General features: G+C 36.4%; 1 protein-coding gene across 2 annotated transcripts in view; it reads left to right on the top strand.

Annotated features, from left to right (window-relative positions):
* The window catches only part of LOC128868124 (uncharacterized), a 157,338-nt gene that overhangs the window by 70,359 nt on the left and 60,044 nt on the right, over positions 1-26,935 (top strand). For both annotated transcript variants that reach the window (XM_054109884.1, XM_054109885.1), the window contains one exon: positions 26,227-26,561. In XM_054109884.1, coding sequence (XP_053965859.1) covers positions 26,227-26,561 — 335 coding nt within the window. The remainder of the gene's footprint in view (positions 1-26,226; positions 26,562-26,935) is intronic.

Here is a 26,935-nt window from a genome sequence, read left to right as displayed (position 1 = left end):
TGAAGCACTGTGCCACCATAAGCTTCTATAAGCATTTGATGAGCTTGAGAAGCGTTTTTCTTCAATTGATAACAGAAAGTCAACGATGTCCGCAAATCGTTGTTTGAAGGCACGAAATTCGACATTTTTAAGACCGATAAAAATGCATTGTTGTAGGTATACATCATTGACAGTAAGTAAGAAAGAGGGTATGAGAAGTTGGTAATTTTTAATCCTCTAACGGCGTTCCAAATTGGATTTAAAAAGGTTTTTTTGAATTGAAGGTCAGAACCGCACATTTTGGTGGGTGCTAACTGGTTAAAATATTCTATGAAAATATTTCCTCTGATGTCTTAATTTCTGATTTCGCTCCAGACATGTACACGAACTGAATATGTAAAGCCACAAACACAAATTCGAACTAACTTTCCCAATCCACCGAGTGATTTATTACTGCATAGATATACATTCAGGAAATATTAGTTTGGGAAAAAAGAAATTCAATATTTTTGCTTAAAATTTTTGCACAAATGGTTTAAATCTGTTTTATGGTCGATCCTTAGCTTCTGAGCGTTGCTAAGACTACTAAGAGATGGTCAACTTCAATTATTTCTGTGGTTTTAGCGACATTTTCGACGATGGGCCTGCCTGTGCGATATGCATCTTCAACATCAAAATGTCCTCAATGGAATCGATGAAACGAAGAACTGTAAAATGTATCGAATTCTCACTCTGTTGACTGGCACTGTTAACACTCTGTATCTCACAACTGAAGGGAACAAACAGAAAAACAGTAAATGAATTCTTTTAGTGTGAAATTTCAACTTGACAACGAGCATTAAGTTTAAAGGGACCCGCTGGTCTAGAAATTTCAAAAAATCGATTTTTTGTTTTTCCACTATATCGAAAGTATAGTATCTCAAAAAGATATTGCGTAAATTTCATACGGAAATTCCCAATATTATAGCTTCTACAGCCTTTTAACAAATACAACCACCAAACAAAAAAATTTTTTTTTTCATTTTTATATGTAAAAGAATTTAAAAAAAACCTAATAAATTGAAATATAATATAAAAAAAATTCTTGAAAATACCCTAAATTTTCATACTCTATACCACCGGGACCCCTTAAATTGTTTGATCGATACTTTACGAGCCATCGATCACTACAGCCATCTACCGAGAAAATAATGGATTTCTCTTTCCCAAAAAATAAAATTATAAAAGGACATACTATGTATATAGTTTGAATTGCCATAAAATTATCACACAGTGCAGTACTCAATACAAAATTACGCAATACTGTTATTTAGAAAGAAAAGTTAAAAACTTAGTTTGAACAAAAATTATTAGATAAGTGGCCGAACGGGTTCGAAGCATATCCGCAAGCAGTCAGTTGACTTGGGTGCAGGCTAAGCTAGTTTTGGGGTAGCTAAATAAGTCCTGAGTGTATTTCGAACATTGGAACTCTATTTTGCTTTCACTTTGAAGTTGTTTTGACCAGCTCAAGTGCCTAACTACAGGTTAAACATATGTATGCCGCTTTATGTGAGCAATTTGATAGGCAATCATTTATTTAGACGTACACAATGTGTGTGTGTGTGTACGTGTGCTTGCGTTTTCGTGGTCAATCTATTTGCTATTACTGACAAAAAGATATATAAAAATTTAATAAAAAAGTGAAAAAGGTACAGTTATCACTGTTCTCAATCGTTACGCATTGACGTAGCAACCATTTATAAATGGAATGGACTTTTAATGACTACAAAGAAGAGGATTTGAAGAGGATTTAAATTTCTTTTTAAATTTTTATGTTTTCCCACCACTGATTGCTTTCAAAATACTCTTGCTTTTGGTTTTATAGTAAACATGTTTCTACATGAATGCATTAAATTACAATAAAATTTATTTATTTCAATTCAAAAGTGCATTTAGAGCTTTTGCATTTTAATTTTATGTGACTCCTACATAAAGAAGTACTTTTTCCCCTTTACTATCCTGCTTTATGCAACACTTCTTGTACATTCCATAAATAAATTTCAGAAAAACAAATATTGCAAAAAGTTTCAAATCCATCCCCTTGGTCTCGCCAGTTTGCGTATTCACTCGTGTGCTCTGGATGATGATGACAGACATAGCACAGCTGTTAAGAAAACGAGTAGAATTAGAAAACTTATTGCCGCTTCAAAGAAATATAAAAACGCAATCAAATATTTCCCCCGATACTTTGGATCAATTTGTTTACCATGTCATGGATTTTAGCAAATCTTAGTCCATCTGTGTTACATTAAATTTAGATTTGTTTATTTATATAATTGACTGTGTGTATGTACATTTGGATAGAATAATGAGTGTGAAATAAATTTTCACCCAGTTAGATTGAGAATACAAGGCGAAGATGGTGGCATGTAATGTATTAATTGAACTCATGAAACTAATTTATAACATTACTCTCGTGAGCTCTGGTTTTGTTGTTTCATTCTCCACAGTGTAAAGCAATTGCAGAGGATGAGGCGTAGTAAAGTATGATTGCCTTTCGATAGCAGTAGACCGCTTAATAGTCCTACAGCTGCTGCAGATAACATCAATCCCTTCAGAGTTGTATGCATAGTAAATTCAGCGGATTTCTATACATTCTGTAAAGTCTGATGACCTGTTCATAACAGTAGGCCGCTTAACAGTCCTTCGGCTGCAGATAACATTAACCTCTTCAGAGTTGGATGCGTAGTAGTTTCAGCGGATTTCTACATTCTGTACTCTCTTAACAGTCCTTCGTTTGCAGAATACATTATTTTCTTCAGAGTTGGATGCCCATTTGAACGAATTTCTACATTCTGTAAAGTCTGATGGCTTTTTTGATTTGATATTTTGATAACAGTGGGCCAGTTAACAGTCATACAGCTGCTGCAGATAACATTAATCTCTTCAGCGCTTGTGTGATCTGCTTGTGTTTCATTCTGGTTGCTTGAGTTTACTTGTATTATGATTGCAGCTGTGTTTATATCAAGTACTTGGTTACTAAGAGAATAACATATATATTTTCCTGAGGCTCCTAGATGGAGCAAAGGGCCTTAATAAAGAAATTATAGTAAATTTTATCTAAGGCTAAACATTTAATTTCGTTCCACGCACGGCCTGCTTTTCTTGCTTCTGCGTCGATCTGACGCCTCCACGTATTGGCTGGTCTCCCACGTCTGCGGCTGCCTTAGGGGTTCCAATCCAGTGCTGTTCTTGTTATGTCATCATGTGGCTTTCTCAACGTGTGACCGATCCATTTCCACTTAAGGCGTTGAATTTCTATGTGGACCGGTGTTTGCTTGGTCACGATCCAGAGATCAGCGTTACTAATAACCTGTGGCCAATATATGCGCATAATCTTGCGTAGACAACGATTAAGAAAGGCTTGCAGCGACTGCAGTACACATGCCGATATGTTCCAAGTTTCACACCCATACACCCATACGGATTTCACGTTGGCATTGAAAATCTTGAGTTTCGTAAGACGCTCTTGAGACGCTGTGCACACCTTATCCAACATGCCAAATGCAGCGCATCCCTTGGATATACGGTTACGTATGTCAGCTGCTGACCCGCCGGTTTTGGAGATACTGCTCCCCAGGTAGCAGAATTCATCTACATCTGCCAAGAGAATAATGCTTATAAAAAAAAATTTACTTCATTTGTACATTTTCTTGCAAGAACCTACGTATATTTTCTTTGAATTTCCCCTCTTCTGGTAGAAATCCTCACTTCGCATATTAATTGTCGCCCAGAGCACGCTTTATTCAAAAAGAAAAAATATAAAAAAAAAACAAAAGTGCAGTAAATTACATGTTTAAGTATGTCAGGCAAAATAAAATGTTTGAATTATAAATAGTTGCGCAAAGCCTTGCATACAAAATTGCTTCGTACTGTTGCATTGACCAACATTAGTAAATGGCATTATGATGGAAGGCGTATCTTGCACGTTAAGGGGTTACATGGTTTTCATGGGTTCAAAAAATCGATTCTTTTTGGCTTATTAATTTCTTCAACATCTCAAGTGTATTATCCTAAATTTTCAAGTCGATCCGAATAATAGTTCCGGAGATGCCGCCTTTGGAAGTTGTGCGCTCCAAGCCACCTTTATTGTTACTCAAAAAATTAAACGCGTTTTTCTCGGAACCGTGTTTTCAAAGTCGGTTGTCAAATGTTCTCGAAAACTACTCAACCGATCTTGATGAAATTTTACTCAGGTGAGATACAATTTACTCGTGCTTGGACAAAGGATTTTGTTTTTTTTTTTTTCAATTACAACTATTTAAAAAAAAACAAAATGTCAGGCAAATTTGACCGAAATTTTCATTTTTTTGGAAAAATGTCTGGCAAAGTTCCAATTTTTACTTTTTTTTGCTTTCCTTAGTTCAAGCACGAGTTTATGGTCTCAACTAAAACACTTATTTTTGTTTATTCATTTTTGATGATCCTGTCAGGAGTTATGCTGACACCGCGGACGCACCTTTTCTTCGAAGGGTCACCGACAATGACGTCACTATGGAGGAGTTTTAATTTTTTTTTTTAATTTCAGAAATCATTCTTTAAATATGTATCTAAAGGGTGGTTAAATTTCAAGGGCCGATGTTGAATGGGAACCATACCTTAACGTCTACGACACCGTTGCACTTCTTTCTTTGGGGTTATTTGAAAGCAAAGGTGTACGTCGATAAGTCAGCAACAATTCAAGAGCTAAAGGATGAGATAATTCGGCACAGAACCTCAATTATGCCTCAGCGTCATCGAAAATTTGGACCATGGGATGGAGGTGTGCCGCCGACGCCGCGGTGGCCATTTGGCCAATATTTTGTTCTATACGTAATTGAACTACACCAGTATTATCATAATAAAGAGAAAAAACAATAATTTCTGAAAAAAATTGTATTTTATTCAAAATCAATACCGGCCCATGAAACTTAACCACCCTTTATTAGACAGAAAAAAGTTTGAATTAAATAAATAATTTTTTACATAGAAAAAAAATATTAAAAATAGGCCTTTTTTATCCGACGAAACCCATGTAACCCCTCAAGTCATATTGCACACAATGATAATAATAATTTTCCTAGATTGCTAAACAGCTTTTCGCCTTTGAAGTTCTCACGAAGAGATCTGCATATATTGACTAAATACGACGCACATATCTCAAACAATGTTTAAGTTGTTAAGTTAAATAAGACGATTAAATAAATTTTTTTTTCAATTAACGTTAGATCGCATCATATGATCTCACACTGCAGCCTCATCATGTGATCTTATCATATGATGCCTTCATATATTATGTCTAATAAGTATAGTTTTGTGATCGATTTGTATCGATATTATGTGTTTAACGATATATTAATTTGGGGAAAAGAAAGAAAGATATCTATTATTTTATAGGTAGATGGCTGTAGTGATTGATATCTCGTAAAGTATCGATGAAGCAATTTAAAGTTTATGTTATGATATTTTAAAATATATTTGTTATGATATATCAAAAAACCAGAAAAAAATATCACAAGATCCAACTATTACAGTGGATTATGGATTTCCTCTAAACTCTACATATTCAGTGACACAACTTCCTAGGATTTTAAAAAAATTCTCGCAGTTCATAAGTTTTAACTCGAGGCCTTTAACAATGAAAAAATTAATTGATTATTAGAAATCAGGTGCAGAAATAACATCAAAACTCCAAACAATTTATCCTGCACTGTAAATTTAAAATTGAATTTAAAACTAAACATTTTCCAATACCAAAAACGCCATTTTGCCCATTAAACTTTAAAGCATCCCATATTTCACTTTTCACTTCAAAACACAAAAAGCCAAATTATGGCATTTCAATGCGCGGCTTGCATTGCACAAGCATTTATCAAATTTCATAACAGCCGCCTAAAAATAATCAGAATGCATAAACTATCGTAGGTACTTCCGCGTGGTGGTAGCTTTCAGCGCCTCATTTTCAAGTGTGTAGATCGGTGCGAGTGCGTAATTGTTTTTATTTTTTGTTTTTGTTTTTGTTTTAATTATTTTCACAATCAAATCGCAACTGCAGCTGTGACTGTGGTTGTGACGCACTCCTGGCTGTTGGTATTGCCATCAAGCAAAGTGCAATTTTACTCCATGGCTGGCTGTTACCGCTGCTGACGTTGGTTAGACGGTTGGCTGCTTTTGACGCCATCAGGGCGTCAGCAGATGCAACACATTTGTATGCAACACTGCCAACCGTTGCAATATTTCTCCTATTTCATTGGATATGTATGGGGTGAGATTCAAACTGTTGCTTTAATTGTGGCACGTAACGCTATAAATTTTATTTGCTTTTTTCTTGCACTTCAGTTTCTTTTGTATTACTTTTAGTTACTGATTTACTTTTTCTGAGTGTTTTTGTTGCCACAGCACTCTGACGCATTTGTTGCACAGCATTTTTCTACTTTAAAATAGAGTTGAGGAATATTCTGGCTCGCATTGTTTAGTTGTGTGCTCGGAAAAGCACGTCAGTCAGCCTGTCTGCTGTCCATGTGCTGGCGTTTTTATTACTAAACACTCCAACACAGGCTATTTGGGTGCCTGATTCACCGAAAGCAATGATACGTTTGAACTTTTTTTACGCTTTTCAAGCATCACCACATTGTTGCTACTTATTTAGTTCTAATAGGTGTGTATGTATGTATGTATGTGTGTATTTATATATGTGTGTGTATGTATGTATATACATGTATGTAAATATGTATGTATGGTGTACACAATCGTATGTTCGCCTTCCACGCGTGCTGATTTTATTTGTTTTCTTAGCCACTTTAGATATTTTCCTATCGTAAACAAATGTTTGTTTGATTTTTACAATTGGCTGCTGGCTGTTTTTTCTCAGCAACATAGAGGAAGCGGACGCATAAAACTTACTCCCTGGTTTATAAAGAGGCAAAAATACTAATTCCAAAAAATTATAAAATAAATTAAGTCCCGTGGCTTGGAATGTTAGACTGAATTGGACTTGTTTTTATGGGAAAATATAATCAACCGCGACATTCAGCGCAGTGTTTGGATTGTGGCTGCTGAAACAAGCAAAAACAAACAGTTACACATTGCATCAGTGGCGCCAGCAAGAGAAAGCGGGTAATCGCGTAGACATACGAAATTTAGCCAAGTCCTCAACCATGTGTGCGATCCTTCTGCCAGAAAAACGTGAAACATAGATGGCGCTCCATGCAGTAAGAAGACGTTGTCCCTAAGCAACGATAGGTGGGCTTTCCCACTACTTAGGACTAATAGCAGCAGGCGAAATTAAAATAGATTAACGAAATCAACGCAAGACTGAGTGTTTTCGAGACCCTATGCTCCCGAAAGGAGTGAACAAGGACAACCAAAAAAAAAAGAACCATAGAGTGCATTTTTTTTCTTTTTAATAGCGCCGCTTCGCCATTTGAAGTCCACTATCTCGACTAGTTCTGGGCCTCTGCTGCTTTACCATATTTCATTCACGGCAATGAAGCGATGCAAAAACTCGTTAGAAGATCACCAATTTTTTGAGTCAGTTTTGATCCAACAGGGTACTCGTCCTGTGCATAACTTTTTCATTTCCAAATACGTAAGGAAAGCTGAAATCACTGATTCATGTAGAGCCACTTGCATCGCGCGTATTTGCACACGCCTTTTATCATACTTTAGATTTGATCCACAATCTGCGGTGTCTTGGAACGATGGCTGAATGAAGAAGTTGATGACTGGGATTGAACGACCTGGATGTTCCACATCTCTTGTGCTCCCACCAGCACCGCAAATTTCAGTAGATCAGCCGTAAGTGATTTCAAAGGATGTTGAGGAGTTTGCGTTCATGCGTGCGAAGCTTTTATTTTGTTTAAGTGGAAATTTTGAAAGGCATATCTCTCGCCAACAAGTGCCACTTTCGACTAAGTAGGCAATTGTCCAATTGTAAAGTTCTCTCTCGGTGAATAAAACTAACACCTTATAAGGTCACATCACATCCGTATTACTGCATGGCGCAGAAGCTTGAACGATGTCATTATCCGATGAGGCGTCGCTTGGAGGGTTCGAGAGAATGATTCTGCGGAAGGTTTTCGGACCTTTGTACTTTGGTGACGGCGAGTATCGTAGGCGATGGAACGATGAGCTGTATAAGCTTTACGACGCAATATACATAGCGCAGCGAATAAAGATCCAGCGGCTTCGTTGGCTGAGTTACGGCTCTGAAAGTATTCAATGCGGTACCAGCTGGTGATAGCAGAGGAAGAGGGAAGCATCCTCTGCGTTGGAAAGATCAGGTAGAGAAGGGCATGGCTTCACTTGGTGTGGCGTGACTTTAGTAAGCACGCGAAAATCACTTTTTGCGAATTTTTTCGAAAATCTTCGTACGCGTCTCCTTGAAATGGCGATTGCAACACTGGCTATTTGACAAATAATACAGAAACTGAAGGCGAAAGATGCTGCTGTAAAAAAAGGTTTTAAATTTAAGTTAGCATGGCATCTGTTTTAATTTGTTTTTTTTTTTTTCATTTACATTTTCTACCGTGCATGCTAATCTTATGATCAGATGGCTCAAAACTAGACAACCGAGTAGGTGGAGGGGCTTACTCCGATAAAGTCGGAATTAGTCAATCTTTTCGCTTACCTGATCATTGCAGTGTATTTCAGGCAGATATCACTGCCATAAAAGAGGTGATTACGGTAATAAAAACGAGAGTATTATCCACAAATGAAGTCTTCATATATTCGCACTGTCAAGCGGCAATTAAAGCGCTAGAATCTAAAACACACTCGTCAAAAACAGTCATAGAATGTTTAAAACTTCTAAATGACGTATCAAAATACTACAAAGTACACCTTATTTGGGTGCCAGACCACAGGAATATAGCAGGGAACTGCAAGGCAGATGAACTTGCTCGAACCGGTACAAGGCTCGACCTCTAAGAGGATAAGACACTGACACCCATGCCCATAGCCACTTGTAAATTACTTATAGACAGGGAAACCATCAAAAAGGTAAATAAAATCTGGCAAAACCTCAAAACATGCGAACTAAGCAGACAGACATGGCCGAACTGGAACAGCGGCCGATCGAAGATCTTGCTAAGATTCAACAGAGAAGCTATAAGAAAAATGATAGGGGTATTAACTGGTCATTGTTTAATAGGCAGCCACGCTGGAATGTTAGGATTCCCGTACTTAGATTTCTGTAGAAGCTGTCTTAATACATACAGAAGAAGAGGCAACAGTCAGGCACCTTTTATGTCAGTGAGTGTGAAAGCTTAGCTACGAGAAGGCTCCGCACTCTTGATATGGCATTTTTAATTGAGGTAGCGGACATAGCGCATCTAAAACTAACGAAGCTTTGCGCGTTTATTAAGGTACCGGATGATTTGAAAATAAATCCATAGGGTAAGGATAAGCTCCAGTGGTATCACAATGGACCTATGAAAGGTTTAAGTGTGTCATTGCGATAGCCATCACACCTACCTGCTAATCTAAGGTGGACATCGTAGCCGAATGGGTTGGTGCGTGACAACTATTCGGGAGTACGTAGATTCGAATATCCGTGCATGAAACAGAAAAATTATAGAAAGCATTCCGCATAGAAAACCGCTTGCCGTGCGGAGTCAGCTTAAATCTGTAGGTCACTCCATTTGTGGAAAAACGCAAATAGGAGGAGGAGCTCAGCCAAATACCTAGCTCAAGTGTTCGCGCCAATTATTTATTTTATTTTTAAATCTGATTTGGAATACTTCCAGTGTAATTATTTTATAAATATTTTGTTGTGTTTCGTTTTCTTTTTGTATTACCAACTAATTATTTATATTTTTATAAAAAATTAGTTCCAAGGACTTTTCTTACGCCAACCATCAGTTTTTAGCAAAAACTGAATAATTGAAACTTAAACTACTTTCGCACGCCACATAAATATTGGCCAATGTTCAATTCAATCTCAGTCTACGTCACTTTGACACACTTAGCGTGCAACAGATTGACACACTTAGCGTGCAATAAATTGCACGACTATTATTTTCCCGCTAGCTGATTAAAACAATGAAAGAGATTTTCAGTTGACTTAAGCAGACTTTTGTGGGCAATAAAAATGAATGAGTAATTTGCCGTCTGGTAGACGGACGGATAAAAATAATGCTTGGAAAATAAAATTGCCTCGCACATACATACAGACATTTCTACATCTTAAGTACTTTTTTGTTTATATGGATTTGAAAAATTGAGGTTGATGTCATTATGTTTCATTAAGGTGGTGGTGGTGGTGGCGTTTTTTATTGGTACCTACTTACAGCCTATAAGTATGCTATAATTCCATAGTAGATATATCTATTATATAGCACCCAACTGCGCGTTAAAATGATTTCACATGTTTATCACCGTTACACACAACACCTCGTTTTCTAACGTGCAAAGACATGCCGATGTGTGTGTTTATTATGTTTGTATGTATATGTCCATATGTGCATGCATTAGCAAGTAATTATAGAAACCCATAGTTATTTTTTATTCCCTACACGAGTGCGTGAGTGGTCAAACACAGTCTCACTTTTTGTAAACTGTTTATTTTTGTCTGCACTGGCCCCCCACCATTTCTCCTTATTTTATGATTCAACGCCTCTACGCTTCAAAGCGCACAGCGTTCGCTATTAAGAGGGGCGTTAAAGTGGTCAAAATTATTTTCCACACCAGCGTCACTCACACACTCATTACGGTGCTCATTATGGCCGTCGTTAACGTCAAGTGGATGAAGTGTCTGATGGCATTCGTTCGGACCCATTGCTGTGCCCATTTGCCAATGAGCGAAGAAATAAGTGTGTGTGTGTGTCCACTAATATTGTACGAAAATATTTTAACGGCGAAAATATGAAAGCTTGCATGTAAAGAAAGTGAAAGTTGGCGGTGCTGGTCTTTGTGAAATCATAAAATTGGCGCTAAATTTATTTGCGTAGTAGGCACGTCAGATATAAAGGGTGGTTAAGTTTCAAGGGCCGGTGTTGATTTTGAATAAGATACAATTTTGTAAACTATTGTCATTTCCCTTTATTATGATAATATTGGTATAGTTCAATTACGCATGGAACAAAATATTGGCCAAATGACCGCCGCGGCCTCAGCGGCACACCTCCAGCCGATGTTCCAAATTTTCGATGACGCTAAGGCATAATTGAGGTTCTATGTCGTTAATGTGCCAAATTATTTCATCCTTTAGCCCTTGAATTGTTGCTGGCTTATCGACGTACATCTTTTCTTTAAAATAACCTCAAGGAAAGTAGTCCAACGGTGTCAAAACACATGATCTTGGCGACCAATTGACATCGCCGTGACGTGAGATTATTCGGCCATCAAATTTTTCGCGCAAAAGAGCCATTGTTTCGTTAGCTGTGTGACAAGTGGCACCGTCCTGTTGAAACCACATAACGTCCACATCCATATCTTCCAATTCGGGCCACAAAAAGTTCGTTATCATCTCACGATAGCGAACACTATTCACAGTTACTGCCTGACCGGCCTCATTTTGGAAAAAATACGGCCCATTGATGCCGCCGGCCCATAAACCGCACCAAACAGTCACTCTTTGTGGATGCATCCGTTTTTCGGCAATCACTCTTAGATTGTCATTCGCCCAAATGCGGCAATTCTGCTTATTGACGAATCCACTGAAGTGAAAATGTGCCTCATCACTGAAGATGATTTTCTTCAAGAAGTGCGCGATATGCATTTTGATTTGAAGGCCCGTTTTCATAATAAGCCTGAATAATTTTAACGCATTGCTCGATTGTGTATCTTTCCATGGTTCAAATTGAGTTAGTCTGAAATTAGAAAATGTCAAATAAAATGTAGAAAAAGCTTGACCTTTAGATGTAGTTCACATTCAACATCGGCCCTTGAAATTTAACCACCCTTTATTTTTCTCTTTTATTACTTTTTTTGGATCTGTAGTGGGTTGGTTAAACCGAAGTTGTTTAATAAATTAATTTCCGTACATTTTTTTTTTGTTTTTGTAAGTATGAGTATTTATATAATTATGCCTGCAGTGAGGAAGAGAGCCTCGATAGGCGCGGATAATAATTATAAGAATTACTTTTCAATTAAAAAAATTACTTTTTTAATCTTTTGAACTTTTTCTTTTAGCTTAAAATATTATTTTTCACAATTTGTAAGCCCTCACCTCATTTGAAATGGTGTTTTTGAGTGTTTCTTTAAAAGCGTGTAAAATGGAAACGAAAAAATATTTTTTATTTTTTTTTAGGTATTTTTTTAGGTATTTTTTTAAATTTATTATTAAGAAATAAAAATTTTTTTTTGTCCATACGAGGTTCGTACAAAAAGTTGTCAGGCTTCAAAAAATGGTGTTCTGGAAAATGGCGACACTGCTTTCGGAGCTCATAGGGGTATGAAATCAAAGAGGCAAAAAGGTTCTTGTCCAGTATGAACGTCGTTATCGCGCAAACTACGATCTTTAAAAAAAACATTCACAAAATGGCGACCGTTTAAAGATAAACACCCGTTTTTTTTACCCTTTTTTGACTTTAAAAGTCCTCAAAAAGTACTAAAGAAAGGTAAAGAAAAAACATCTAACTGTCATGCGAATTTTAGGTCTCATTGCAAACTTTGAAAAATACGAAATATTTATTCCGCGTATTTTAGAAATTGCACTCAGAAAGCGGCTACAGTGAACTCTTTGTACTCGCTTCGCTATGCCGAGTACGAGCAAATAACTTCAAAATCGAGAGTAACTTCCGAAAATCACATCACTAAATTATAATTTGAGGAAGTGCTATATTATTTTCCTTGTTCACTCTTCTCGGGAGCATAGGGCCTCGACAAGCGTCTTCCATCGTATATGGTCATGTGCTGTTCCTGCATGTTCAGAGAGTATGTGAGAGAGGAGGCAGATGTCATCGGCGAAGTCTAGGTCCTCACGATGTCTGATGAAATTCCATACGATGCCTTTTTTTGTGCAGCATCAGTTAGCTCATGACATCATCAAGGACGATGGCGAAGAGAAGGGACGACAGGGGACAACCTTGCCTTACGCTTGCGTTGGTAGTAAAGCTGCATTCGCCTTTGTGAAGCACTGCCAGTTCGAGAGTTCTCATAGAGCGCTTTGATGAGACGGATTATCTTGCCGGGAACTCCTTTGCTACTCAATGCCAACCATATTGCGTCTCATTTGATAGTGTCGAACGCCTTCTGCCTATAAGCATCTGTAATTTACACTTTAGGCGATTCAAATATATAGCTTCTTATGATTGTATTCGTGCCCTCATAGTAAGCACTTTGCCCTTCAAATTTACTCAGTTTCTCAAACTTTCCTTTGGTGTAGTATAACCGCCTTCACAAATAGGGCTCAGATCCTCACAGAGCTGGTGTCTAGTCGCTGTAGTTTTGTGTAAATTTTCCATTTCCCGCAATACCTTCGTGGCACTAAAATTAAAATATAATTAAAATTATGTACTCGTATATCATAAAAGCTTTCGCCTCATTTTTCTCCAATACAGCAACGAAAGTGAAATTAAAAACTCAATAAATTTATGTACCCTAACATACGTCTGGGGGCTTTAATGCCCAAAACAACCCTAAAATTTCTCCTAAAATATTGAATTATGCGCGTAAAGCACTTAAGTAATCTAATGCTTTTGGGACTACCACAAAGCACAAGAAAGGGAAAGTAAATAGCGGAAAAATGTGTGACTTAAGTTTAACAATGCAAAAAATAAAATGAGGCATTGGGGCTGTTTCTGGCATAAAAATCGAACTTTAAATGACAAAAATTGAAAAATTAGTAAATTTAATTACAGCCTGGCGACAAATTTTGCGGAAAAAATATAAACGGAGGTATTTTTATGTTTACACGTGCATACATCGCGTTTGTGTATGTGGTAGTGAATGGATATGTGAGGGTAGGCTGAAGTAGGCTGAAACTTTGAGGCATAAAAATATGATAAAAAAGTATGCATGTGGGCGTGTATGCGTATTAAAGAAAGCCTGGCAAAAATAGAAAAAAGGTAATAAGAAATTCGAAATATTTCGCTAAAGAAATTTAAGAAAGCACTCTCATGTAAAAAGAAAAAAATGTCATGGCAGTTCAGATTTTTATTGCCCCCTATTTGTACAAAACTTCATGACTTACGAGGCTAATTTTAACATTTATTTCATTTTAAAGACTGATATAATGTTTTACTCAAAATGGAACGTTCCTTAAAGAAATATACTTCAACTCAAATATACTTTCTTGTGAAGTTGTGGAAAATAAGCTGCCAAAGTTGAAGATATAAAAAACAGTACAGTGTTTAGATAGACAATAGGCGGCATTCATCAGGAGACCCCTTTTTTTTTTTTGTTTTTTGTCGAAACAGACTAGCAAGTACAGCACTCAGATACAATTAAGTCCATTGTGCTGCACTCGGGTTCCATTTTTAATTTTCTTTAAATCCACTCGGCCTCCGAAGAAATCTGAGTAGATCTTGTGCTACTAAAGAACCAAGATGGTCGCTTCTTAACACATCAGTGCCGAAGGCATGAAGCCTGATTCAAGCGAAGGTGGGGCAGATACACAGAAAGTGGTCCGTCGTCTCATCCTTCTCTTCACATGCTGCGCTGAGTGCACTATCTGAGATGCCCACCTTTCCCATGTGCTTTGCCCACAGAAAGTGGCCCGTTATCAGTACAACCAGCCGCTTACAGTCCACTCTGCTTAGTGACAGGAGAAACTGCGACAGGACAGGAGACCCTTACCACTTTCTTAAGCTCCCGACCCTCGAATGCCGTAATCGGAGTTCAACCACCACCTACAGCAGATGAAGTGCTCCCGCTAGCCCAAGAGACCCGCGTAATCTTAGCACAACTACGTTATCAATACTGTAGCAGGTTAAACTCCTACCTATCCAAAATTGACCACGACATACCAAACATACATATGTCTAGCATGTGAAGGCACCTCGCATGACACTAACCACCTTTTCACATGCCCCATTAAACCCACTCATCTAACACACCTCTCACTCTGGACCCAACCCGTCAATAGAAAGTTTCCTGGGACCGATGATTTACAGAGTAAATTTTACACTACACTGACAGAGTTTAGTATTGCTGCTACAACAACAAGAACATATAAAAAAGTAGTGTAAATTTAAAACTGCTGGGAATTTTATTCCAAATTATTCCATTTATTTCACATCTTTTTAAGAAAACCAGTGCTTCACTGAGAACGCTGGAATCAGTTGAAAAAACTCATAACCCTCCCAAAGGATAAACTGAGAATGCTTACAGGTGTTCTCACAGGCCACTGCAGACTGCGAAGTCATCTACACATGATCTGCTTTTGGTCTACGGATTTTTGTCATTTCTGCGACCGAGTCTGAAAGAATCTCAGGAGACTCCAATGCACCTTCGCCTGGAATGCAGCGCTATAGCGCGGAGAAGGTTGAACCACCTTGGCCAATTGCAGCCAGAGGAAGGGCAGATAAGCGCAATCGAACTCAGCTCTCTCCTTAGTTTATTAAGGGAACTGGGTCTAAATGAGGTACTGCGATGCGTAGACGCACAAATGACCATGAAAGCGAAGTGCCAACTCTTATAGAATCTAATCTTATCTAAGTGGAAATCAGTTAAGGCGACAGTCTACTGTAACGTTGTGAGCTGCGTGTTGTAGGAGCAGATCAAAATCAGCTTTGACACAGTTCAAAACTGCATACATTCGCTACTAGGGCCATCTGAGTTATGCATAAATTCCAGTTCCATAGTCCAATTCACAGTTCCATCCCAGCCTGTGCTCGACCCTAGGCGGTGCATTTTTTTCCACATTTACTTTAAAATTTAAACCATGTTTGTGGCTTTCTATCTTTATATTTTTAAATCCATCATAAAATGTATCTCAAATGTAGTAAAATTGCTCTTCACGTCCACATAGTGAACAAATTTTACCTGCAAGTATTCCTGATCATTCGTATCCGTTGAATATCCAGTGAATTTTATCACCGCAAATTTTATTGAATAAACCGCAATAAATTTCCTCCCCCGAGTACCCTCAGCGCAGCGATAGGGCCAACGAAAAGCTTACAAATTTTTAAATATATCACCTCACATTCACTTAAACAGAAACTCAGTCAGCGTAGTTTATCTTCGATTGAAAAAAGTTACTTACTCACCGCTGCCAGCTTAACTTACACAACGCCACATTTTATCGACATAAATCGATTTTAAATGGGTCCTTAATACGCGAAGCGCATCGCCACACAATACGCCCCGAGACGACAACTGATATGCCACGCACTCAGCAAAAGCGGCCAGCAGCAGCAGCGCCATGAACATTCAACGAACTCGAAATGAGCTGCCTTTGTGGATTTAAGTAGAGCGATAGTGCAAGTCTGTAAGTGTATGCGTATGTGTGCATGTGTATGTGCATGTGGGCAACTACTTTCCAAGCAAACATACAAGGCAATAATAAAAGTGCAATGAGCCGTGAAGGTTAAACGACATTTACACATCCATGGATGATATACTCCTACGTGAGTGTGTGTATGTGTGTGTGGCAGTGTGCGAAAATACAACTGGATCATGAACAACAACTAACAGTGCAAAATAAAAACTGCATTGTTGGCTTAATGTGCGCGTCGTCGTCTTTATGCTCTTGCAACAGATATTTCAACGATACTTTTGAGGGGAAGTTGAAAAAATTGCAACGCATAATATCACCAGCGCCGGAGAGTTGCAAGTCGTGAGTAGTAAGTGGCAAATGGCAAACTCAACCGGCGACAGGAAATCACTGAAAGTCGCTATAAAAGCAACATTGAGGTTGATGCGTTGACTAACTTGTTGTTGTTGTTCTTGGTTGAATATGGCTCGTGTATAGCTGCTGTTGCTTCTTTGTTGCATGAGCAGGTGCTTATCGAAGGTGAAATGCATGCTACACTATTGAGTGTATTGCATGCACAAATCCGTAAAAGCGTGTTGCATGCAACACCCGACCTCTATTTGCATGTGAGTGTGTGTTAGGGTGGCGTATAAAAAGCAAAAATAAGGAATAAAAAATAAAGAGAGAAAAAAGAGAAAATAATTATCTGCTGGAAAGGTTTTTAATGAAATGAAGTGAGTAAAAAATGGCAACATTAGCGGTGAACAACGACAAAAACAACAATGTAAACCGTTACTAATGTTGACATAAGGCCAAACTGACAGCATTTTGTTATCGTCATTGAGGTGTGAAAATACATACAAAAAAAGAAAAAAAAACTAATAAATAAAATCAACTGAACTGGAGCAAGGCTGCATAACCGAGAAGTTATACTATGCCAACGAGTAGCGGGGAACAGTGAGTTGCGCAATACATTTTTTTCTTTTTATGTAATCATGTGGTTTTATGGAAAACAAGCGCTGAATGGGCTAGGAAAATGTTTGGTTTATAACATGATGGCTATTCCTCTGCGTTGGAAAGATCAGGTGGAGGAAAACTTGGCTGCACTTGAAGGAACGACTGGCGAGCTTTGTTAAACTCGGTCAAAGTCGCTTAAGCAGTTAGCGCGCCAATCAAGGAGAAGAAGAAAATATGATGGCTAATTTATTTTAACAATTTTTTAGTAGAACTGCAAATGGTTTTTTTAGGAAAAATAAATTGTTTCTGTTCTACCCCAAAATATTGCGGGGCGTATGAGTAACTTTTTGTTTATTTCGCAGAAGTAAGCCTACTTTTTTAAGCTCGATTTGGGTTCAATCATTTTTTTTTTTCTATTAAATCAGCGTATTATCTTATTATATATAAATATATAAAATAGTTGAACGTTGATTAACATTAAAAATAAATCATTCATTTGACTCTCTCACTCGCCTGCAGGCATACTCTTGAATTCAAGCTTGATTTTACTAATTTTAGAACTCAAGCAATCTGCCCTTTTCGTTTAATCTTTGAAAATATCTGCTTCCACAATGTTGATGTTGGGCATCAGTATTTTTTTCATAAAAAATTTATATCCGCTATTTATTGAAGCATATAATAAAATAATACTTAGGACAGAATAAATTAAAAAAAGAAATTTTAATAAATAAAATTTTAATAAAAAAAAATTTAAAAAAAATGCCTGAAAATTAAAAAAACAATTAATTTTTTTTTTAATAAAAAAATATTTTAATTATATAATAATAAAATTAATAACCTTTTTTTTAATAAATAAAATTTTAATAAAAAAAAAATTTACAAAAATGCCTGAAAATTAAAAAAACAATTAATTGTTTTTTAATAAAAAAACATGTATTTAATTATATAATAATAAAATTAGTAATTATCAAAAATAATTAAATAATAAAATAAAAATAAAATAATAAAAATTTTTTTTTGAAAAAAATACAAAATAAAAATAAATATTTTATTTTAATTTTTTTTTTCATTTTCAAGGATTTTTTTTTTAATTTTCAAGCAAATTCAAAAAAATGAATTTTTTTTTAATTTTCAAGCAAATTCAAAAAAATGAATTTTTTTTTAATTTTCAAGCAATTTTTTTTCTATTTTTTTTACTAAAAATTTAAATAAAAAAAAATTTAAAAAAAATTGCTTGAAAACTAAAAAACAATTCATTTTTTTTGAATTTTTTATTAAAAAAAAATATTTTTAAAACTAAAAATTAAAATTTTTTTTTTGATAAAAAATTCAAAATAAATATAATTTTTTTATAACATTTTTTTTTTAATATAATTTGTAAGCAATTTTTCCTTAATTTTTTTTGTCGCTTTATTGCATTCTGTTTAAAGTTTAAACATTAAGCAATTGATAATTTAGGCTAATGAGGCGATCTTGAAGAGCGTGAAAGTCTAAAGTCGGTGAAGCCCAAGTTCACCTAAAAGATTTGCTCACCACATTTGCTTGAAAGAAATAACTTGAAATTGAATTGAAATTTGAATAGGTTGAGCCAAAAAGCACGAAGAGATTTGGTGGCTTCTAAAACACTAAGGTTAAAAGACCCATTGTATTTAGAGCTCTGGAAAGAGCGTAGATAGTCAGAGAGGAAAGGACAAAAGTATCAAAAAAAGAGATAGCAAGGAATAGAGACAGAGATAAAGGTAATTAGGTTTGTGAGAACTTTCCAGATTCTTTGGCAAATCTGTAAATATCCTCCAGTTTTAGAGAATATTCATTCTCACGACATAGGAACCCAAAGTCCCTAGCTCTAGTAAAGGCAGGATACTCACAGAAAAAGTGATCAGTGCTATCCGCCTCCTCCAAGCATGACAGGCACATTGGGTCCTCAATGATTCCAATGGTGGTCATATGCTGACCCCATGGGTTGTGTCCTGTAATAATACCCACCATCAACCGAACGTCTTTCCTTCCAAGTTTTAGTAGAGAGTTTGACAGTTTTCTGTTCAGATTTGTCACAAAACACAAGAAATAACTTACTGAACATGAAATGAGAGCCGTGACATTTCGAGGCTGATTTTACAATTTTTTTTTATAGGGTTTGAGGAGGTGTTCCTCATTTGAGGCTCGGTACGTAGGTGTTTGGTGGCATTTTGGCCCTGGCAAACGCGTTGGGATGGCTCGACAAACGACTGTTGTATTTGTCACTGAATCATCTTATCTTTTCCCATACTGAAGTTGTCATCGTTTTGTTGCGTACTAGCTCGTTGTTAGCGTCAATTGAGTCTCCGCTGATTATTCGCAGTTTCTTTGCTTGGAACTTCTCTATTATGTCAAAGTTGGTTTTTGCCGTCATCCCCCATAGCTGGATGCCGTAAGTTCAAATGGGTTTGGTTACGGTTTTGTACAGAAGAATCTGTTTCTTAGAGACAGCACTGAGTTTCTTCCTTAAGCCACTGTGGAGAACTGAGTATAAGATGGAGCGAGCTGCTTGCGTTAGGTCGTTATGTGTTTCTGCCACGTTAGGCATCCGTCCAGATGCATTTTCAAGAATAATTACGCACCAAATTTAAGTGACAACGTATCAAATTATGGATCATAAACTGAGACTAGTCGTTGCATGGTATATTTTACCACATAGATGTTTACATATATACATTTAGTTGGAGCTTACATCTTTTCTTGGGTTCTTGGCCCAGTGACCTACAGTTTTCTGCCGCCTTCAAAAGTCAAATGTTTTTTTATGGCGCTATTGACTGCGCAAATACTTTCTGTTGTTTATTTGAAACCCTCAGTAGGTTTTATGCCGCCTTCGAAAGTTAAATGTTTTTTATGGCTGAAATAAACTAGAAAGTTTGCCTTTGACTGCCGCTTGTAGAAAAATCTTTTCTATAATTTTGGCAAATACATAGGTTGCAACGCACAGTGAATGGCAAATGGTAGTCACCCATTCGGCTTACGCGACCATCATGGCTTATTTGCTGAAATATGCAAATTGAGTGCAATATAGCCCGTCCATGTTTGTTATAGTTTTTAGAAATATTTAAAAAAAAAATTATTTTTTAATTAAACATCTTTTTTTGTTGAACTTTTTTTTTGGAAATAATTCATCTCCACTTCTTTCTCCCAACTTTTGTTTTTGAAATAATTCTTTTCACCTTGACCCGAATCGGAAGCTTTTTAGAAATATTTAGACTCCAGTGCCACCTGTTGGGCCTGTGTTCTACACAAATACTTTTTCTCATGCAATTAATAATAGTTTGGAAAAAAAAAATTCATTATTTTTTCGTAGAGTATCGATCAAACAATTTACAGTTTATGCTCGTTGTCAAGGTTTTTTCACATAAAAAATTCCGTTGCTGCTTGATTGTTTGTTCCACTCAATTGTGAGTTACAGGCTGTTAACATTGAAAGTCAGCAACAAGATAATTCGGTATATTTTTAAGTTTTTCTTTGGTAAAGCAAAACTACAAGCCAGGCCGCTGAAATTGTGAATGGAGTTTATGGTGCCAACAGCCGATACTATAACTGTTAATTACGTGCAATTTTGGTTTCGTCGATTCCGTTAAAGCATTTTTAATGTTAAGTTAAAGTTAAAAAGATGTCGATATAATCAGAGAAATAATAAGAAATAAGTTCACCGGCATGTTAGTAGTCGAAGCATTGCCCAGGAGTAAATAAAATCAATTAAAGATTCCCCGCAAAAACTCAACCTAATCGGAGCTCACGAAAATCCATTACCCTCAGTTTTGGAAATACTTAAACCAAAGGAATGCTTATCTGCTCTACACGACAACTGGCCACTGGCTAAGACATTCTTCCTGGCAACTAGTAAGCTCCCCATTCCCTACATTTATTTTCCTTTTTTTGGTATGCCTTCCGAATCCTCCAACACGCAAACGAGAATTGATTAAAGGTTGTGCATACGAACAAAATTGCTACAAAATGTTACGCATACGCCGTGTATACCATGGGAGCTTAGACGTTAAGTTATACAAAATATGTACATATATACATTGTACCTCACAAGCACACAAAATAAGCACACTTTTGCTGTGTGATGACAGTTTTCTGCGCTCATGCTTCATAGAGAGCATTCTCATATGCCTGAACACACACAGGGGCCGCCATACATTGGTTGATACCTAAATTCCTTGCAACTTTTGAGAATTTTTTTCTGCATTCACGAAAACCTTTAAGAATTTTCATTTAAAGCAAAAATTTAAATTAGATTAAATTAAATTCATATCTAGCATTTATTAATTAATTACTCTTTCCGTAAAAACAAAAAAATCTTTATTTTGTGTTCATCCAGCTATGGATGCTAATTTGCTAGGCTCGAGGGCAAAGCTAAGCATATTTGCAGCGAATAGTGAAATCATCAAAAAAAGAGTTATGAATAAGAAATTAAATTATTCTATTTTGCGCCGAATGTTAGTGAGTTCAAGTTTTGTAAAACCCTTTTCAGCTCGATATTGAAAAACCAAAAAAGTTTTTCGTTTTGCTTTTTTCGCATGTTCCCTTTTTCCTTTCATGCTTATAAGTAGCCAATTGTGTATCTACTTTCAATTTTATGTGTTATATTTCCTTTTCTTGAATCTTTTCTTGTGCTCTGTCGCAGACAAAGTTTTTTTTTTTCTTTCGTTTTCCACCTCGGCAGCTTGAAAATATATAAATTTCAACAAAAGCATTTACTGCTAAATATAAAATGAATACTTGGTAATCTTTTAATGCGATTGTTTACTTTTGCACTGCTTATGAGAGGCTGTTTAACAAAGCCGTGGCAGAGTGTATCTTCTTTAACACCGCAAAGAGAATTTTATTTTTATGCCCAAATGAAAGTTGCTTTATATAAAAAGTGCACAGAAGCGCGAAGATTTGTATCTTTTACAAAATTAAATTTAACCCATAAATACATTTAGGGGGAGTTAACTCATTTTTCTGAACTTTTAAAAATCGTTTAATATTAACAGATGCATAAATTTTGTTTAAAGTAGATGCTACTACTATTCTGTGATATGAGGGCTGCTGAGTAACAGATCTAAACTGTTCAGATTTTAAGCTTTTGGAATGCGATTCGAAGGTTGGAAAGCAAATAAATTGTACTAAGTCTGTGTTAGTGGCAATAAAAGGCTTATGGTTGAAGAGCCAAAAGAATTTTGAGTTCACTCTACTGAGTATCGCTTAAATGCTACCAAAAATTTCAAAAGTTACTATTTTAAGAGTAGAGTCGAACTAGTTAAGCGCTTTTTTTAGTTAAATGATTGCCGCCGTAGCCGAATGGGTTGGTGCGTGAAACCAAAATTAAGAAAAACATTTTTCTAATATAATAGGTTCTGTAGGGCCATCCATTTGTGAAACAACATCAAGACGCAGACCACAAATAGGAGGAGGAGCTCGGCCAAACACCCAAAAAGGAAAAGACACTCCAAAGTGAAAAAATATCGCTGGCTACATATTCAAATTATTACAAAAGTGTCAACATATTCAGAATATTTGTTTATCGCACAATTCAACGCTTCATAGAATCGCTTCAAGCTGAGGAAAGTGACGAGTGCAAGTATTTGTGTATTGCTCTAACTAGTGAGTCCATGAAAAGGAGGGGCTCAAAAGCAGGTCATAAACTGCATTAAATAACCACAGATTCATTGATAAGTTAGGTATTTAACTTATTTCTTTCTTATTTATTTGTAAACATTTTTTATGAAAATATAGTTCATTCTCCTTTAAAACCCCACAGTTGATAGCAAATGGTAGTCACCCAATCGGCTAACGCGGCCGCCATGGCTTATTTGCTAAAATATGCGAACTGAGTGTCACATAGCGAGTCCACATTTGTTAATGATTTTTAGAAATATTTTCAAACTTTCTTGTAACAAAAACTAATTTTTTGTTCAACGGTTTTGAAAAACGGTACGGAAATAATTTATCTCTGCTTCTTTGCCCCAACTTTTATTCTTAAAATAATTATTTTCACTTTGACCCGAATCAGAAGCTTTTTAGAAATATTTAAACAAAATTTTCAAACTTTGTGCGAATCAAAAAAAAAAATCAAAAAATTTTCGTGAAAGTCTGACACATTTTATCAGCACTTTTGGAAAGACATCCACTTACTTTGCTTGCAGCGTAGTACACATAACAGAAGTGAAACTTTCAAGGCAGACAAAAAAAAGGGGGAGAGACCCTAGAGACCCGAGAGAGAGAGAAAGCGAGAGAGAGAAAGAATATATATCTAAAGAAATTCACAACATTTGCAGAGAATACAAATAGACAAAATTTACAAAAATCGGAGAAGGGTCGACCGGTGTAGGTAAAGGCCGGACACAAACCGTGGCAACAACGCAATAACTCCGCACTACTCCGAGCGTTTAACATCCGCACAAACGCAGCGATTCAACGACCGCAGCAACGGCACAAATTACCGCAAGGCAATACCAATATTTCCGACGCCGGAATGGATAGCACTTTATAGTAGGCACAAGCACTAGCCAGGAAACGGAAGTATGCGCCAAACAGTAGGCACCAAAAAAAAAAAAAAAACGCAAAAAAAATTGGGACCAAAAACGCCCCAAACAGTAGGCACCAAAAAAACGCCAAAAAAAATTGGGACCAAAAAAATGGCCCAAACAGTAGGCACCAAGCAAATATAACGCCAAAAAGTAGGCACCAAAAATATATTTCCTACAAGTTTGCACCAACAAACAAGCGCCAAAAAGTAGGCAGTGTTATTTCTCACTAGAAATTAGCAACCACAAGGAAAAACTCAGGTAAAGCCTAAAGTGTATCTAAGATATAAATGAGGTATAGCTCTCCCTCTCCTTTTCCTCTACGTTATATCTTTTTTCTCTCTCGCGGAACGAAAATGCCCAAAACGTTGCATGGCCTTGAAATTTTACTCTCCATTCTCGCTCGTCCTTCGACGCCTAAGAAGTTTCACTTCAAAAATAATTAAGGTTAAATTGGACAAAAATACCCTGAAAAGAAAACCTAACCTAAGAAGAAAAAAATACAATAGATTATCAAAACTTATCGGTACTTAAAGTTATTTAACTCTTAACTGTATGTATGAAGTATCCAAAAAGTAAAAAACACGTCAGTTTTTTTTAAGTTCATTTTAAAAGACATGATTAGCCCCTATTAAATGAGGCCAACAAAACTATCTCGTAATTGTTGGTTCCTTGAAATAGGTAAAGAAATTATCAGAGGTGTTATTTTTTGGTTATAATAAGTGTATTCCGGAGGCGTCTCCTGCTAGAAAACTGATTAAATATTTTTGAAATTCATGTAATAATAATTTAGAGCAAAAGAAATTCATTTATTTTGCGGAAAGAAAATTTTTGCGCAAATAGTTCAAGACAGTTCTAGTGTTTTTCGACATTTTTTGAACATCAACAAAACCGTATAGGTATAGGTATAGGAATAGGTATAGGTATAAGTATAGGTATAGGTATAGGTATAGGTATAGGTATAGGTATAGGTATAGGTATAGGTATAGGTATAGGTATAGGTATAGGTATAGGTATAGGTATAGGTATAGGTATAGGTATAGGTATAGGTATAGGTATAGGTATAGGTATAGGTATAGGTATAGGTATAGGTATAGGTATAGGTATAGGTATAGGTATAGGTATAGGTATAGGTATAGGTATAGGTATAGGTATAGGAATAGGTATAGGTATAGGTATAGGTATAGGTATAGGTATAGGTATAGGTATAGGTATAGGTATAGGTATAGGTATAGGTATAGGTATAGGTATAGGTATAGGTATAGGTATAGGTATAGGTATAGGTATAGGTATAGGTATAGGTATAGGTATAGGTATAGGTATAGCTATAGGTATAGGTATAGGCAGATAATAATTCTTACACTTTTCACCATATTTCTTTACTTTACAACTAATTTTTGTACTTGGTTCTGTAAAAAAAAAATTTATATATCTTAAAACTTTTCATTATTTTTGATTTAATACGTCTTATTGATAATTAAGTTAAGCTATTTCCTTTGCGAAACATTTCTTTTTTCAACGCTTTATTAATTCATGCAGTGAAGGGTTGAATTGTCACTCAGTTTGATTCAATGCATTGTAAGAGTCGTAAGACATGACCCACTAAAGGCATCTGGCGCAACGAATTCAGAGTTTTTTACTTCACCTAATACGTAATTCTTGCTTCTGTCTTTATTTAAAAAATTCAAGGTCATATGTGATATTTTATTTTCTTTTAATATCTCCATTTTTCATAAACTTGTGCACATGGATCTCTTACGAAGCGCATTTACCATGATATATATAGATTGTTTGCTTCTCTAAATATCTAAGAATCTCTTTGAGTTTCACCCCTCAAAGGATTTGCAGCTGTTTCAGAAGACTTGTTTCTTGCTAAATGCACATAAACAAATTTTGCTTTCAAAATCCCCTGTGTTTCCATACGCGTGCACGCAGATAATCACAATGGTGGAAACGCATACAAGCATATAGTTATGCGGTGCAACGCTATGAACATATGTAGCTGTATATCTACATATGTGTGTGTAGTTTGTGTATGGGAGTGAGTTAAGAGTTTCCATTGCAGACAATTGGAATCTGCAGTTGAGTTTGCAATACATTTGGATGCATGAAAATACGATATACTATAGAATGTATGTATGTATGCATGCATGTATGTATGTATGTATGTATGAGTGTACGTATGTACGTATGTAAGTTATACAGTATGTAATTTATCCTAAGTTCCACCACAATTTTAATAATCTCTTACTGATTTTCCATCACTTTTCCTCCCACTTCTTGCTCTTTATTTCCATGACATTCACAATCTGACATTGCGCTGTGGTTTCGCGAACTTCTGGGAATTATCTGTTGCTGCTGTCACAATAATAGCCATCTCTGAGCTTAGACAACACCGTGGAAACGTTGCTTATCAAGAACGAAGGTGATTTCATCAGCGTCGAGCAGGGCAAAGAGACATTAACGGCAACGGGCGCAACAGTGGTGGCAACCGCCGGCACAGCACACGTGCATGCACGCAAACGTAACTCACAGCAACTGCAACATCCACCACATCACCCGATCACCGCACATCATCAACATCAGACAACTGCACAGCAGCAGCAACAACAGCAACAACAACAACAGAAACGTGATGAAAACATGCGGCAATTGTTAGATGTAACAAATACGTTGACATTCGAAGAGTTACGTGATTTTGAAATGCGGTAAGTGAATACGGCAGGGGGGAGGGGGTGGCATTGCATACGCAGTGGGTTAAATCCATTTCAAAGTCTGTTTGCGCAGTTAGCCAAGTGCAGTTGGTGTGCATAGCAATTATCATAAACTAGTTCAAGAAAGGGTCTGTCAAGAGACGCGCCTTGATGTTGTTTTAAGATAAAATATGTAAACATTTAGATGCTTTGAGGTTTCAGTATTTTTAATCAACGGCTCGTAAAAATTATATATGAAAAATAGCATCATTTAAATGAGTGTCCATCATGAGCACATCTACAGGCTGTTGTAAGTGACTGCAAATTTTCAAGGACTCGCGGACACATTATCGCATTGAGCTCAGCAATCTCGACACGAATGTTGTATT

This window comes from Anastrepha ludens, chromosome 6, assembly GCF_028408465.1.
Source record: "Anastrepha ludens isolate Willacy chromosome 6, idAnaLude1.1, whole genome shotgun sequence".
In the NCBI taxonomy this organism is placed as follows: Eukaryota; Metazoa; Arthropoda; class Insecta; order Diptera; family Tephritidae; genus Anastrepha; species Anastrepha ludens.
Note: the sequence above shows the minus strand (reverse complement) of the source record. Positions and strands in the feature narration are given on the sequence as shown.